This window comes from Rattus norvegicus, chromosome 6 (assembly GCF_021556685.1).
Source record: "Rattus norvegicus strain SHRSP/BbbUtx chromosome 6, alternate assembly SHRSP_T2T, whole genome shotgun sequence".
NCBI lineage: Eukaryota > Metazoa > Chordata > Mammalia > Rodentia > Muridae > Rattus > Rattus norvegicus.
Window position 1 is genome coordinate 19752501 of NC_141539.1, and position 17707 is coordinate 19770207.

Consider the following 17707-nt stretch of genomic DNA (forward strand, 5'->3'; position numbering starts at 1 on the left):
CAAGTATTACTGGCTTGTATGTGTATATGTGCTCATGTGTATTATTTGTGTGTGTGTGTGTGTGTGTGAGTGTGTGTGTGTGTGTGTGTGTGTGTGTGTGCGTGTGTGTTTCTAAATGACTGCTTAGAGACACACAATGCTTAGAAACTTGCCACTTCCTGGGTTAATTGACCTTACTTACAATTTTGAGAAACAGAGTATCTGAAAAATAAACACACAGTTTGTAGGCACCAAATTACATTAAATTACATGAAAGACAGTTTTCAAAGTGTGATGTTTCGGGTTATGACTGAGTTTAAGTGCCTAAGGAATGTTAATATTCTCAGGTTGTTAAACAGACAATAAAATTTGTAAAGCAGCATTTATTGAGGCAGACTTTCAATGGATTTTTTTAAAAGATTTCATGGCTAAATAGTTGAGAATCAGGAAGATTTTCCTTATTAAAAATATTAAATTGTCTTTGAAGGGTTCTGCTGAGACAGTTTTTTCCCAAGCAATTTTCTGTGCAAGATTGAATCTATGTCTCTTACTAAACAAAAGTAATAATTTTGTAAATGGGATTTGGCTTCTCTCTCTCTCTTTTTTAATTAACTATATCAAAACTCAATTTAAAGAAACTAGCCCGCAATGCTGTCCCCCACTTTGTCTGCACTGCATAGCTCAGTACCTGGGCTTCTATGGCCATAATGTTTCTACTCACCAAGTTCTGACAGTTGAGTATTTGAGGAACTGAAGGACTTATGATACCTCAGAGATTAGGAAGGGATTAAACAGTCACGTTCCAGCAATTCTCCTTCTGGGTCGAATACCAGAATCAGTTGTGAGTGGCAGTTCAACAGCTGGCAAAACATTTCAAGGCAAGTCCAGTGCCCCCCAGTGCCTTTATGATGTGCCCACACACGCACTACTCGATGAGGCTAGCACTTGCTACCTATTCAATTTGAGCCCCCCCCCCAGTTCTTCTTCCTTCCTTGTGTCTCCCCTAGAGCAGCACTTTGGGGTGGACCTTAAGAACCAAGTGTCAATCAAATATAGGGAAGCAGCAAGATCAGTGTACAGGACAAACCCTAAGCTGGGCAAAGACCACCAGATGAGCATGACAGTTGCACAGCCATCACACCAGCCTTTCTCTAAGGAAGGGGGAGATGACAGTGAGGCCAGCATGGCAGATAGATGGGTTTTGTGACTCTGCCCTGGGTGACTCGGCAGATCGTGAGATACACCCCATGTCGGTTGCCTTGTGTGTTAAGTGGGAAGAAGTAATTCATGAACTCACCATAGTGTTAGTTATTCATGAACTCACCATAGTATTAGTTAAGACAGTGCACATGTTCGTGAACTCACCACAGTGTTAGTTAAGACAGTGCACATGTTCATGAACTCACCATAGTGTTAGTTAAGACAGTGCACATGTTCATGGGCCAGCTAGAAATCTGGGTACGAAAACTAGTTATCCTGGAAGTAACTGATACACACACACACACACACAGACACACAGCGAGAGAGAGAGAGAGAGAGAGAGAGAGAGACAGAGACAGAGACAGAGACAGAGACAGAGACAGAGACAGAGACAGAGAGACAGAGAGAGAGACAGAGAGAGAAAGAGACAGGCAGGCAGGCAGACACACAGACAGAGACAGAGAGACAGAGACAGAGAGATAGAGGCAGAGACAGAGAGAGATGAAGGGGGGAGAGAGGGGAGAGAGAAGGGGGTAATGGAGGGAAATGGAGACAAAGAGACACAGAGAGGGAGAGAGAGGGAGAGAGGGAGAGAGAGAGAGAGAGAGAGAGAAAGAGAGAGAGAGAACAAAAGACCGAAAAGGTCTTTTTGCTGTCTTGTTTAACCTCTTGAAATATTGTTGAGCAAGCATATAATTATTCTGACTTTGAGTCTCATCACTAGAGGAGTAAGAAGGCAAGACTGGACTGTTACTAAGGCTCCATCCCATATTGAGACCTGGGAACTCATTCAGTAGTCATCTCATTCTTACAGTGTCCCTGGTGCCTTGTGATTTGTGTCCTATCTGATTTCGGGCAGTGGAAAAGCACAGCCTGCCTACCCATTTGGCTTGGCCAGATTACATGTGCAGAAGAGTATCAACATGCACTCCACGTCTGTCCCCCCAGGAGGGGAATGATGATGGACAGTCCTGGGTTAGCCTCAGAGGAAAACAACTGAGGTGATAAAGATGTGAAGGGGTGTGCTGTTCAGCCCAATCCCTAACTGGCATTCTCTAAAGTCAGTGGACACATTATTGTATAAGAGAAAGCATTCAACATGAGGCTGGTTTGGCTCAAGTAGCTGCCGTGGCTACCCTGGATACAGGTCCCAATGGATGGTTCACATCAGGAGAGAACCAGCTGCACCCGGAGAGTGGCACAGTAGGACGCTGCCATTTTCAGTACTTAGCTAGGCTGGCGAATTGGGAGGGTTCTCAATGAATGCCAAGTATTTAATTTCTAAAGCTACCAACTCAGTGGTTCCCCCAAGACAGTAATTGACTTAAATAATTGTCAGCCTGGAGACCAGTACACTCCAAAAAGTCCTAAATAATCAAAGTGAAACCTCAAATGGGTTTCAAGGGATTTCCATGCAGTGTGGTGTGAGCAGAACTGTTGCTAGCATCCCCTGTTATCCAACAGCACCGCGAGGAGGTTCTCATTACACCTGCTGGTGCTGGGTCACCTTCACATCCTACCCATGTAGTTAAAAAGGATCCTGCTCGTTCAGGTTTGACATAGCCTCAGCAGGACAATATGACAGCTAAAAAGGGGTAGACATCATTTTTATTTATTTCTCATACATTAGAGATTCTTATGTGGAGGTTCACACCAAAGAAACTAGTTTGATGAGATAGGGTGGGTATATTTGCTCATCCTGAGTAAAGTCTACCAAAGGCAGCGAATTAAAGGGTGACTTACTCTACTTGAATAGCATTCTCACTTACATGGCTGTCAACTTGGAGCTCAAGGGCTTTCTACATATTGTCCCTACTCGTCACAGCTGCACTCTGGGCAGCCAACTGAGCATCTGTGGCTCAGAGGGATCGTTAGCTTTTCAATGTCACACACTTATGAAGCCTCGTCTTTTCAAGTTCACGTCCAGCAAGCTCTGAGCTTGGCCCCGTGTGCCTCTGTTAGTCACATCTTAGCTGGTTATGGGTCAGATCTCTACATGTGTTCTTCATGCCTAGGATAACGCACAGACTTGACCAGCCTTCTGGTGGTAGACAAGCGATGACTTGCAATGCAGGACGGATGCTGCTGCTGCTGTCCAACTTAGCTCTCCTCTCGTCTCTCAGCGCATAGCTGAGACGCATACTTTCTGACAGAAACTTCATCTGAATCATTTAATTTTTAAATGTTATGCTTGAAATCCTTAGCTGCTCTGACCACTGGAGGTAAAAAGGGTCAAACAACCCTAAGACCTTGTTGTGCTGTTTTTGGTTACGTTCTTTGGCCCCTCTGGCCTGCGAATGGGAGGAATTAGAACACACAGCTTTGTGAGCTGTCTTTTAGACACAGAAACACTGAAGGAAAGATGTAAAAAATGCTAGAAGAGCCCGCCAAATGGTTCTCCATCTTGCACAATCAACTCACAGAGTTCTGTTCTTTGAAATTGAGGGTCTTAGTTTACTGGAGAAGGTGTATCAGCTTTGGAGTACATGTAAGATAAATTATGTAGTTCTTTTCAGTCAAAGGTCACCACAGACATCGAATGTACTGTTCAAACTAAGCATGTTATAGTATCTTTTCTAGAAGATTATAGATAGATAGATAGATAGATAGATAGATAGATAGATAGATAGATAGATAGATAGATAGGGAGATAGATAGGGAGATAGAGAGATAGAGAGAGAGATAGAGAGATAGAGAGAGAGATAGATGGAGAGAGAGAGAGAGAAGATGGACAGATAGATTCTTACATACATGCTGTGCTTCAGAAACAACTTAAGACATCTGTAATCCTTACTTTTACAAACTCCATATGTACATGTCAGACTGAAGTACCTAAGTATGCACTTGTAAATAGAAAATAAGTGTGCACAACATAAATATGCAATAATCCATATTTAAAATGGCCTTGCCTGCCCATGTTGGTGGCGGAATGTTCTTGCCATTTAGGTGATAATTATGAGCCCACCCAAGGAAAGGAAAAGTTGAAAGAGTGAGTGAGAAAAGCCAACCAAGAGAAATTTCCAGAAACTCTTTGTAGGAGACAAGTCTAGGTCTTATCGGTAGGGAGGGCCTAGGATATCTACCAACTTAAAAACAGTGGTAGCAGGCAAAATCCCAGTAGCCTCCCCTCAGCATTTCAGAACAAGGCAGGCTGGCCAGCCACAATGGGGGCAAGTACAGAAGACAATTATTGTCTGCCCTCCCCCTGGATATGTGTTAGCTGCTTTTTGTTTGTTTGTTTTTGTTTTTGTTTTCAGAAAAGAATATTGACTTATGGGGCTCCTTTTCTCTTAAATCACCTATTACAAAAATCTTGAGGAAAACGCTGTGCGGAAGTATTCAGAATGAGTCAGTGCTCTCCTTCATAAGCCTGAAGTCAGGCCTCTGATGCAGCTTTTGTGTGGAGAGGCAATAGCTCAGCTCTGCCAACAATGCTCCATCTCTGGATTTGGTAGCTGCTTTGTTGGTTTTGACTGTTGCGATGCAAAGACAGATTTAGCTGTTGCTTACCCCACATTAGTGCTCCAGACACAGGGCCACGTTCTATCCCCAGGTGGGAGCCTTTGTCTACTGTTTCAATGGGGGAAATATTTCAGTGTCATCCTGAGAACTGGAAAACAGAATAAACACAATGCCCCTGTGTTTGCACACTTGCTCACTTCACACACACACACACACACACACACACACACACACACGCACGCACAACTTTTAAGTAGCAACAATCCATCCACAGTCTCCTACCACACTAATTCTTGCTGACCTCATTATCCCTAATCCTGAAATAAAAACCAACTTGCCTAAATCAACTTTGACAAACACACTCCCCACCCAGTACGTATTTCCTTCCTTGTCTTTGTTTGGACATATCTGGTTGAATGTTGTATTTTTTTTTCTTATCATAACATCTTAGGTCCAAAGCTTGGCAAAACACTGGACAGGAATCTATTAATTTACTCAAGCTTTCCACTTTGTAAGTGACCAGTAAGGGAGAGTCTCCTCTAAGGTAGCGCACGCGGAGGCAGCTTTAGAACTCGGGACTCTTGCTACCACCTTACAGCAGTGTTCTCCCTTTCCTACTGGAGCTGTGGGAGGCTGCCTTCATCAACCCAACAGGCACTCTAATTGAGGCTTAACAACCTATGGGATTCTCAGTGATGGGATACCTCAAGACTAGGTAGCAAAAGCCAGAATTTTCCCGAGCCCAGAGTGTTACCAGCATGGAGACATGGTGAAAAGGCCTTGACTGGGTGAATAGTTTTTCACTTTTCATGCTACTTTACAACAATGGGCCTGTGCCACACTACTGAGTCACACTTAGCGACATGGGGACAGATGTTGGCTTCTTACCCCAAGCCAAGGATCCTGATTCTGAAGCTACCAGTTCAATTTCTACCTTATGCCTCCCAGAGTTCCATGCCTGTGAGCCGCTTTGGACTTGCTGTGCTCACTGTATGCACAGGCACCTCTATTGCCTTCGCACGAAATGCTTTCCTTATGTCCATGGCTATTTCTCTTAGGATACATTATTTTAGGGGTTTCCCAACTAGCCAGACTCACTCTCACTCTCTCTCTCTCTCTCTCTCTCTCTCTCTCTCTCTCTCTCTCTCTCTCTCACACACACACACACACACACACACACACACACACACACAATTTTTTAAACTAGTTGTGTCTGTCTGTACCGATTTATCCAGAGAAGGAACTACAGCACAAAGGGTCTCTGTGAGGACCCGTGTAAACCATGGGCAGATCCTTGTTTTTAGTGGTGGGCTCTATTTATGGAGAACTCACTGAAGATCACGAGAGAGAGAAGGAAGTAGGAGCGAGCAGAGGAAGGATGCCCTGAGCAATTGCAATCACTTTGTATTGTGTAAACCGAAGCCGTGATTACAACCTTGATGCACACTCACTCTCGCCACTATGACAGCAATGGACTTATGTAACTCCGAGATCAGAGCAGCCCATGCAGGTGGCCCCCAGGTCAGGGAAATGGTTGTTATGATCGCTGAAGGGCAGGTGTCCTGCCCTTGGCCAGAGAGAAAGGTATTTGGATCAAACTAAGCTGAATCCCACTTCCCACAAAGCGGATATGAACCACTAACCTGAGACCCATAGAAAAGCTGAATTATAAAGAATAGAGTAGAACCAGCTGAACTCAGAAAGAGTGATTTAACATTTGTGCATCACACAGAGACTTAAGGAGGGCAGATATTTCTCAATTATACCTCTCACAAAACAATGCCAATGAGATTAGATTGTACCTCAATGAACGAACATTCGCTGTGCAAAGGACAGGGATTATTTTTCCCTACGGATGCAGTAGATGCAGTTAATCATGGGAGTGAGGCAGCAGAAACATTTTAGAGCTTGTGAGCAAGCCACTTGTATCTTCAGAGCCCTGAATTTTTCATTAATATATCCTTATTAGGTTCCTGGGAGCATGAAGGATGAGGTACATTCCTTTAATCGAGTGCATGAAATTAAGTGTGGGGGGGGCGGGGAGGGGGGAGAGGGAGCTAGGACCCACAACTTCACTGCCACATCTTAAGTGGCTCTGGGTGTCCTTCATGTGCCCTGCGTGGGGGGAAACTTGGGTACACAGCTACCCTTTATGTAAACTTTAACACTTTCCTGGGATATAGCATCATTATGTTCGTTGAAAATAACAAGGTCATGACTGTCCCAACAGCTCCTCCAAGGCCAGCCTCCCTCACCACAGGAGGCTAATTTAGCCACAGCCACTGATATTTACAAAGTGCTAAAGGAACCCTCAGGTTAGTCTTAGAACCCAGCGTGCCCAACTATTACCCCCACTATAACTAAACCATCAAAGACAGCAGGAGCTGTGTGTGTTCCCGGTGGGTAGGTTCTCCTTGTGGAAGGCTTGTCTCTTAGGTTACTCAAGCCTGAAGGAAATATGTTTCTATTGCAGGAACCTGAAAATCTTTCAATCCTCCAATTAACAGATGACTAAAGAACATTGAATGTCAGGAGTCTCGATCTGGTGGGGGAAGAGCCAAGAGGCAAAAACATGCATGACAGATAATGTCAAACTGTAATTATGACTGTGTCGGAGAAGGGGGGTTATTACACTCAAACAGCCAATGTTCCCCCTTCCAACCGTTTCATTTTGTTAATAATCCAACTTACAGGGAGCTAGAAGGCCTCAGTGCATCCGTTTTTCATTTTGACAGTGACTACAGGGCTGAAAAGTATTTCTGTCACATGAAATATTTCTTCAGCTGTGGTAACCTCCCTAACTAGAGCCGGAAAGATCTAAGCAGGGAAACATTCTGACCTTCATGGAAACCTTCTCCCAGAGGCTCGTGGGTCTCAACCAAGTTGGAGACTCACACATTAAAAGTGGGTTGCTCTTTGGGGGTCCCTTTCTAATGTCGTTACACATCACCTGACCCTTGGCTTCCTAAGAATAAACACTGGTCCTGTAAAGAACGTCCCACAGCTGCTTGTGGCCTGGAAGTAACTGGTAAGTTTATCAGGAGAGACCACATAGTATCTTCTCCACCCAAGGTTAGGCTGGCAGGCGCAGCTATAAATGCTATAGCAATCTTCAACTCAAATTCAAAGGACAATGATGTTGGGATCCAGTGCGTTCGCTGATATAAGTCAGATGAAAACTGGAGAGAACTGGATCCCGGGTGACCTCGGTATTACTCTGCGTGTCAGTGTCCATTATCCACAGACTTAATGTCTCCATGCTAATTCTCATCCCACTAGATAATGGGGGAACAAAGGACCAATCACGTGCAACGCTTGAGTCTCTCTTAGACCTTTGGCTCCATGGCTCAGGCAGCAAGAAAAGTGGCCAACAGCCAAGCTCTTACTCTCCCCAGGAAGCTTTGTCCACCTCAAGGGACATGCTTTTATATATATATGACCTTCAGGATGATGCACTCATTTTTAGTTCTCATACAAGTATCCATCATATACAGAGCTCGTCCCTATATCACCTACCTCCTGTTTCTCACCTGTCCCTCCCCTTTGTTGTCCTAGAAAGTTTCACTTCTAATTTCATATCATATGTGATTTAATGCATCTATACAGTCACATATGTGATTTATGCATCCATATAAAACCTAGAACCACCAACAAGAGAAAACATAATGTTTGTCTTTCTGTAGCCTTAATTTCCTTACTATAGTTATCTTAACTTTTATTTTCCTAAAAGCAACATAACATCACTCTCCTTTATGGCTGGAAACTTTTCATTATATAATATGGCACATCTCTCTGTCATACCTCTCTTGTTAGACACCTAGGTGGATGTCATAATTTAGCTCTTCTGAGAGGTGTTATAATAAAAGAGGGCAAATTCTTAGGAAGAAAAATACTAGTATGTTATCAAGATGCATACTCTGAGAAAGTTTTGCATAGACTGAAGAAGAAAAAACAAGAAATAATCAATTCTCTTAAAGAGCTTAAGAAAAATACATGAAAAGATTATACATGTACGTCCAAAAAAACTAGCCACAGTATCGGCTACAGAGCCTAGCAGGCTTTGAGCAATGAGTTGTTGGATAAAAGGCATAAGGAAGACCACTGTCAGATGCAGCTACTAGAAACTCCACGTGTGTTAATGGAAGTATATCACTCAGGGGCTATCACAGGAGAAATCAAAGATCTTCCCACTGCAGCCAGGCTAAGTGCAGGTGTATTCAGTTCGTGCTGAATATGTCTTTGGTTCCAAGCAACATGTTTTAAGTAATAAGTAACGGCTCCCTTAGAAGACTCTCAGAGGAGCAAGGACAACCAAACAAAGGAACATTGATCTCAGATTGAAAATCAAATGACTGGTCCAACTCCAAGACATGAAGCCCATCTGGTGTGAGTGAGGATTAGATTGTTACCTAGGGGATGAGACCCAAAGAAATGAGTGAGACCCAGCAGTCTAAGTTGACTGCTAGAACCACCAAATTCAGATTGTGAAAGTCCAAGTCCTCTGATATAGCTGACTCTCTGGAGTGTGGCACTGGTGGCCATTTGGGAAGAATAACTAAAGAATAACCAGCATTAAACATCAGGCTGAACTTGGCCAGCCTTAAATTCAGTGTTTTTCCAATGCCCACTTGTTTCAGAGGGCAGAAGCAAATGTCCACACTTTTTCCTGAACTTAGAGCAACTCAGATGTCTGGAAATATACAAACTGAGTTTAAAGATCTCTCTGACAAGAAAGTATCTTTCCACGTTTATTTAGAAGAAGACCTTAACAATGTTGCCTTTCCCTCAGAGAACATGTAGCACTCTAACTCAGCAAGCTACAGAGGATTCCATTGTAATCCAACTCCAGAACACCAGGAGAAACTTTAGGATTGCTTTTGTGGGTCACTGAATGTGTGATACATAGAAACCATTAAGGCCAGGAAATGATTATTTTTAATAAAATATAATAAAATACAAATACATAAAATGGGAAAGGAGAATAAAATACAATTCATAGTAAGAACGAAACAGCAAAAGCTACTGAACTTAACTGAAGCTTTAGGTATTAAACACACAGATACCTGCAGGGTACAGAAAAGTAGGAAACTGAAATTGACTTGTTAAATTACAGATCTTGGTTTGCTTCTGCTGCTATTGTTGTTGCTGTTGTTGTTGCTGTTGTTGCTGTTGTTGCTGTTGCTGCTGTTGCTGCTGTTGTTGCTGTTGCTGCTGTTGCTATTATTGTTGCTGGTGCTGGTGCTGCTATTGTTGCTGTTGTTGCTGCTGTTGTTGCTGTTGTTGCTGTTGCTGCTGTTGCTATTATTGTTGCTGTTGCTGGTGCTGCTGTTGTTGCTGTTGCTGCTGTTTCTCCTGTTGTTCCTGTTGTTGCTGCTGCTGCTGCTGCTGTTGCTGTTGTTGCTGTTGTTGTTATTCTTTCTCTCTGAAGAAGAGAGAATAGTTCATTAGCTATTTGGCTAATGGCTATGTTTTCTTTTGCCTTTTCTATCTCAAGATTCTGTCTAAAGCTTTGCAAGCAAGGTAAAATCAAAATAGGATAAGATGTTCGCACTTAGATTATTTCTGTATGTTCATCTGTAAGAAGAGACACATCTGGAATAGCAGAGCAGAGTGCTTACTAGATACCTGTAAAGGACTCAGATAATCAAATACCTACCCAGGTTAACAGCAGTCTGCACCGCCCAAGCCTTCTATGCCCTTTAAAGAGTTTCTCAAGTTCCAGAATGGATAGTTAGATATAGGTCAGTATGTTTGGTTCTGAACTGGAAAGCTGACCTTGTCCATTAAAAAAAATGGGAGTAAAAATAGGACACTTTCCAAAGCAGAGATTCAAAAATGGTCGCAACTCTTGTGCCTGTCCTGTTTGCTTCCTTCTGTGGATGGTTCCCAAAGACATAAAGAATAGCATATATCTGACTCAGTAAATAATAATTATGTCTTGGAATGATATAATTCAAATATTACTGGTTATGTGTCAATATATGCATATTTTCAGAAGGCATAGCATGGAATCTACCTAGCACTAGGCAATGGAAGAGTTGAGTCACAATTTAACTGGTGCTAAACATTCTTGCTCCAATAAAGCATCACATAGAAATACATTTCCCTTTGGGAAGGCAGATCGAATCACAACTACTTACCCACTGAGTGATGATTATTGTAAGAGAACAAAAAATTAACTTCCCTAAGCTTGAGATTCTTCCCATGCAGGAGAGGAATAATGGTGCCACCTTAAAGAGTTACAGTAAAGTTGTTATAAAGTCAGCATGAAAGTTGAATTTTTAGATTTGGGGTTTGTTTTGCTTTGCTTTTTTGTTTGTTTGTTGTTTGTGGATTTGTTTGTTTGTTTGTTTTGCTCCGTGTCTGTCCTGTGCTAGGTATCTCTTTAAGTTCCTTCTTACTGCTCCTTCTTTTCTTTAAAAATAAATCACCTCAGGAAAATGGTAGTAATGATGGTTTTCTTGAGCAGAACAGAGATCCAGTGACATCAGGCTGCTGGGGCTAGGTTAATTTACTGCTTTCTGGCTAGCAAGCAGCAATACTGTGCTGTAACACATCTGTCTATGAAGGGGCCACACTTTTACGAAGGACAAGGATCTTTCCTTTTTGGCCTTCAGAGCAGCACTGTGATGCAGCAGTTACCAAACTCATTTGAAAGGCATGGATCTGAGGCTTGGGAAATCTAAGTGTCTTCCCAAAGCAAGTGACAAGACAGAAATTGGCTTTTAGTGTTTCTGAGTCAAGTATGTGGTACATCCCAGCAGCTTCTTTTTCAGATTCTCAGTGCACTCCCTGAGGCCCATGTCTGTGGAGAGATGTCAACTAACACCTGTTTACTTTAGAAGATAAGTTATCAGCTAGTGCCAAGACTCCTGCTCCTATCCATGGTCCATTGAGCTGGTACCTTGTTCTGTGCTCCAGGGAGGTGCACCTCCGGGCCTTGTTATTGCATCAATAACTGAAGTGAGGCTGTCTCCACTACCTGCACTTTTAATGACTTGGCTATTTTTACCTATTTTATGGTTTTATTTATAGAGGCCATCGTGTATCAGAGAAGCCATTTATAAGGCTCCAGGAGGGATTATTGGAACCCAGATTGTTTATCTTTCTATTAATAGAATCTATAAAGCTGAAAAGAAGGACTCTGAGATAAGAGGGATTTATCTGGGAGCCTATAAAAGTGAGCCCACCAACTTGTCTATCTCTATGCTAGCACAGAGGAGGGAAGTAAAGGGAGCATGTAGCCCCAAGCAGTCCTCTACTGGCAGGCTACCAAAGCAGCCAATTGCTGTTTTCTCTACTGTGGCATAAAAAAACATTCCCAAGGTATGGGAGAGGGTGAGGCTAATGTTTCATTGCTCTTTGCAAGACATAGACTCTTAAGGATAGCCTAGAAGGTTGTGGATGCTCAGAATACATTCTTGTCCTTCCCTGGGATAGGATAATTTTGCAGCAAGCATGGTAGTCAGTGATCATTTTTTAATAGTTATGTGACTTGTCAGCTAATCATTAAAAAATTATAAAGTGCAGTGAGATCCCAGGGAAAAGAATGGACACACACTTCAACTTTAAAATGCTGTAAGATATATGTGGGCTTCCCATTTCAGACTTAAGCATGAGAGCATTTAAGATTCCCTATAATGCTGGAAGGTTATGAGATATCCTCTCTCTACCCCCTCCTCTCTCTCTCTCTCTCTCTCTCTCTCTCTCTCTCTCTCTCTCTCTCTCTCTCTCTCTGTGTGTGTGTGTGTGTGTGTCTGTCTCTGTCTCTCTCACACACACACACATACACACAGAGAGAGAGAGAGCGAGAGAGAGAGAGAGAGAGAGAGAGAGAGAGAGAGAGAGAGAGAGAGAGGAACAGAGACAGAGACAGAGAGGTTTTGTGGTTTGGTTTTGTTTGTGAGACAAGGTCTTGCTGTATAACTCCAGCTGGGCCTCAAATTCACAGATCTCCACCCGCCTCTGTTTCGCAGGGATTAAAGGAGTATACCACAAGACGCTGTGCTTTATATAGGTTTCTTTAAAATTTTCTAGACTATAACCTTAGGAAACAGCTTGTTAACTAAGCAGTGAAGTGATGCTGGGAAGACACAGCTGCACACCCAAGAAGGAGGGTAGAATGATGAGCCCCATGATCATCATTAGCTGAAGCATCCTCACGCACCTGGTACCAACGCTAACCATTCCCTTGCACAGCCTTCTTGGGAAAGATGTTACTAATTCCACCTTGAAGATAAATGGAACGTCTACTCCTAATTTACAGGTGTCACCTCTTTTGAGAAGCTTCATTTTTGGCTTTCTGGCTCATCTTTATATTCGGAGACTTAACCATTCCCAAATTCAATAATTTTGGAGCGGCACGATGTGTTTGCATGGATGGCAGAAGATCGGTGCACCGAACATTTTAATCATATGTCTTCAGAAATTACAAAGTACCCACAAATAGACACGCTAGGAAAATGACCTGATACAAAATAAACCAGAAATCCCAGTGCTTTCCTGAGCACATAGGTACATGTGCTTTACAGTTTTCTGAATGGGATTGGGAAGGACAGGAGTCAGGCTATTGAGTCAAACACAAAGTTAACATGGATCTCAACTCCCACCCATCTTGAAATCAGCTGTGAAATAAACAGGGAAACATCCTCATGCATGGACAGTGTTACTTCGTTTTGAAGTGACACATAGTAATTGTACATAGTTGTTGTTGTAAAAATATAATAAATAAAACACTATCTTTTACCCTATTCTAGATCCGGCACCCAAATGCCCCAAGATATCTGCAGGATATCATAATTCTCAGCCAGCAAAGCCTCTCACCTGCTTTGCTCCATCCCATACCACACTGCTGAAAGCCTCTCTCTGAGCCTGGCAGCGATCTCTCTATCTATCTAGTCCCGAAGGCAGGTGTCCATGCCAGAAACACACATCCCAACTCCATGGCAGCCCCTCTGCCACCACACACTCTCCCAAACTCAATTCTCCACATGAAAAACCACACAACACAATAACCTTTCACCCATTTGATAAGATATAATTGCCCACCTAAACATACAAAGCCCAGTACACATCCATCCCTTAAGAACATTAATAACAACCTGTAAATACACAGAGTGGGATCTTAACGTCAGCTTCCATTTTCTCTCCTCTCTGTCCTTCCTGTCTCTCCTCTTTCCATTCCAGTCTCTTCTTCCTTCAAACTTCTCTCCTGCCCATCCTTCCTTCTCATCAATGACAGGCCTCCTTCTATCCTGTACCTGCCCTCACCTGTATTTTACAAATTAAATGGGGAGAAGATTCTGGTGAAGTCACCTGAGTCCTGAGTACGTGACTAGGCAGCCGTCCTTGGGCAGTGGAATTAGCATCAAAATATAGATAACTCCAGGTCAAACCACAACACATAGTTGTGACCACAACATGACATGTTGATATATGTGCCCCACATTTAAGCAGTGACATGGGAGGATTCCAAAGAGCTGCTGTTGGTTGCCAAAATAAACTGGCATGAATTAGATGCTTAAATATAAGAAATGTATTCTCTGTGCATCAAACTGTGAGGATTGGTTTCTTTCAAGAAACTCCTTAGCTTGCACATATATATGTATTTGCAATAAGGCCTCATTGTATAGCCCAACTGGCCTCAAACTCAAGCTTCTGCCTCCACCTCTAACTGTGTCTGGTGTCAATGTCCTTTCTGATGCATTGTCTCACTTTACTGTTCCTAGACTCTATCTCTAAGTAAGCTCACATTCTAAGGTTTGGGGGTTAGGGCTTCAAAGCATTGATTTGGAGGGAAGAGTATAATATAGCCCATATCAGATGCCTTTGTTCAAAAAAGTTTGTGTTTTCAGAACAGAAAACATGCTCTCATTCCTAGAGAATGAACATGGGAGGTCAACAATGCTTTTTAACTCACAGAATTTTCTATCAATTCACTTGACTCAAGTTTTTAACATAAACAGTCCACAAAGGTGATTCTGTACACCATCAGAACTTTCTCTGAGTAGCTTATTGGCTACCTCCCAAAGCATCAAAGGCTGCACCTTCTACAATCAAACTATGTGTGCAATAATTATAACCATGTGCCCATGGAAGAGCAATCCATTGCTTCTTCTCTATTCCTATATGCCCAGGAGCAAACCCACGAATCCTGATTCCATGTTTCATGAGACGCTCTCTCTGCTTCAAGCTTCAGTGTGGTTAAGACAGTGGTCCTCAATCTTCCTAATGCTTCCTAAACGTAGTCCCTCATACTGTGGTGACCCACCAACCATAAAATTATTCCATTGCTATGTCGTAACTGTAATTTTGCTGTTATAAATTGTAATGCAGATATCTAATATGCAGTATATCTGATAAGTAACCCCAAGGAGTCAGAACCCACAAGTTGAAAACCAGTGATATAAGGGGTCTTCCATGTATCTTTTTGCTCCCGATGTGTCACAAAGCCATAGGCATTTGCTCAGTGCTGGAGTTTTCAGTTCATACAGTCAGCTAGAGAGCTGCCAGCCCCACCTACTGCCAGCCATATTAGTTGGAACAGAGTAGAGTTAATTCTGGGTGGTGTTGGAGAAAGTAAACAAAATGGTCAAAGAGCTCCTTTCAAAAAGAAATCATAAAACTCATGTTTTCTACCACTTTAAGAAAAGTGACATTCACTATCGTAATTTGAATGGGGGTTATTTTTGCTTAGGGTAGATTGCATTTATACTATGGCTACATTACCAATTAATGAAATCTGTCTTAGGTTACTGTTACTATTATTATTTAGTAGTAGTAATGGTGGTGGTAGTGGTAGTAGTAGTATAGTAGTAGTAGTAGTAGTAGTAGTAGTAGTAGTAGTAGTAACTTCCTGTTCTTTTAAACTAGCAAGTTTTCTGTATATACTTGTGCGTTCAAGTGTGTTTTAACTGAATATCTTGTGATCTTTGTCCATATGTCATGTAATTACATGGTGATATAAAATCAGTAGAAATCTATGAATGCATTCCTTTGGTGAACATGCACTTGGTCATGTAAGTGATGGAGATGATGGTACCAAATGCTAGGGATCCAAAACACATAAATGGTTCAGTCAGCTGGAGAAGGGAGAGCATCAAACAGGCCTAATTTTAGAGAAAGCAGCAGCTTCAAAACCTGAACATGAAGTCAAATCACAAGAAGAGTATGCAGGTCCATGTTTCTTGTCACTTTAATGAGATTGGGAATTTGCATTTCTAGTAAGTTCCCTGATATCATTGCTTGGGGAACACACTCAGAACAATTAATCCAGGGTTTTAAGTATACGGAGTCATGAAAGCTCTGAAGGGGGGTAAGAGACATTCCAAAGCGTTAGTGAAGAAGGCAACAGATGGAGGACTAGGAATATGGGGAACCATATTAGCTCTAAAGCCAGAGAAAGTGCAGATAGAATACTATTTGGCTGAGACACACTGTGAAAACTTGAGCTAAAGAGTGGTATAAATGATCCATTGCTATGCTAAGGGTCCTCGATTGAATATCACCCTGTAGGAGGGGTTTAATGATCAATTAGACTCTAAGCTGAAAGAACCCCAGGAAAACCCTGTCCAAATTCCAGAGAGAAGGTTCTCTCTTAACTCTCCAACTTTTGGCAAGAAATCATATCACTGCTCTGGTGACAAGCCCCACTGGGGGTGGGGGGTGATTTGAGCTATGTGCAGGAACAGGTGTTGATTGCAGGTCAACTTTTGTCACTGACCACTGAGCTATAGCAGTGTAGCTTCTGAGTACCATGACGGGTAACTGGCTTATGCTGATTGATGTTTCGAGAGCCTCATGCTTCATTGACCTCTTAGAGCCTCCTGTTTCTCAGATGGATATGACTATGGCTAGACCCTGGCCTAGTGTGGTAGAAGAGCCTAATTCGTGAGTCTTAATGAAACATGCTTTTTTTTTCCCCAGGGGAAGATGACGATGATGATGAATGTGGGGAGGAGAAGCTGCCCTCCTGTTTTGATTACGTGATGCACTTTCTCACAGTGTTCTGGAAGGTTCTGTTTGCCTTCGTCCCACCTACAGAATATTGGAATGGCTGGGCCTGCTTCATTGTCTCCATCCTCATGATCGGCCTACTGACAGCCTTCATTGGAGATCTGGCTTCCCACTTTGGCTGCACCATTGGTCTGAAAGATTCCGTGACTGCAGTTGTGTTTGTCGCTCTTGGAACCTCAGTGCCAGGTAAAAGTTGATTCATATATAACACTCCCAAAACAACAAAGCACATATACGTGCATGCCCGTACACACACACACACACACACACACACACACACACACACACACACACAAATACCATTAATTTTATTTTATGTTGGCCTGGGGCATACATATTAATTATCAGTTGCAAATAGTTTCTTAGTTAGGAGTGGGAATTTGTGCTATCCTCCCCCATTCGGTGCTGGGACTTGGTTAGAACCTGGGATAGGCCTATGTGCGCTGTCACAGTCTGCGTTCACATGTGTATCGGGATTGTTCTGTCTGGAAGACTCTGTTTCCTTGGAATCAGCCACCACCTCTGGCTCTTGTAATCTTCCCACCTCCCCTTCTTCATAGATCCTTGAGCCTCGAAAGGAACGTTTTGATGAAGATACCCATTCAGTACAGAGTGCTCTAAGGTCTCTCACCCACTGCACCTTGCCCAGTTGTGAATCCCTTTGCTAATTAGCATCTACTTCTCTGATGGGGCTTAAGCAATGTTCTGCTCTATGGGTTTAGTAGTAAGATAATAATGTCTTATATCAAGAATCTTGTTTACATTGGATTCAGAAAGAAACCATTCTGTAGTGGCAAGGGCACCTCTTAGATATTTAGCGGTTGTGAGCATTTTCTGCCACTCCCAAAAATCTGGCCTTGGTCTTTCTCCACTGTCTCAACTAGTCTATACTTGAGGCCTGCCCATTGCTCCTTGAGCTTCCCTTTGCCAGATGCTCACCACAAGTCAGAAAAAAAAAATTAAAGTGTGAATATTCCAGACTGTCTTTTAGCCCCTGGCACTGTGAGATTTTTCTGTTCCCTTCAGTGCTGATTATCCCTTTATCCTTTGA

At 42.6% G+C, this 17707-nt stretch overlaps 1 protein-coding gene across 28 annotated transcripts in view; it reads left to right on the forward strand.

Moving 5' to 3' along the window:
* Slc8a1 (solute carrier family 8 member A1) overlaps window positions 1-17707 on the forward strand; it is a 342006-nt gene that overhangs the window by 302547 nt on the left and 21752 nt on the right. For all 28 annotated transcript variants that reach the window (XM_087552456.1, XM_087552459.1, XM_087552447.1 and 25 more), the window contains 1 exon segment: window positions 16567-16842. In XM_087552456.1, the coding sequence (XP_087408582.1) occupies window positions 16567-16842 (276 nt within the window).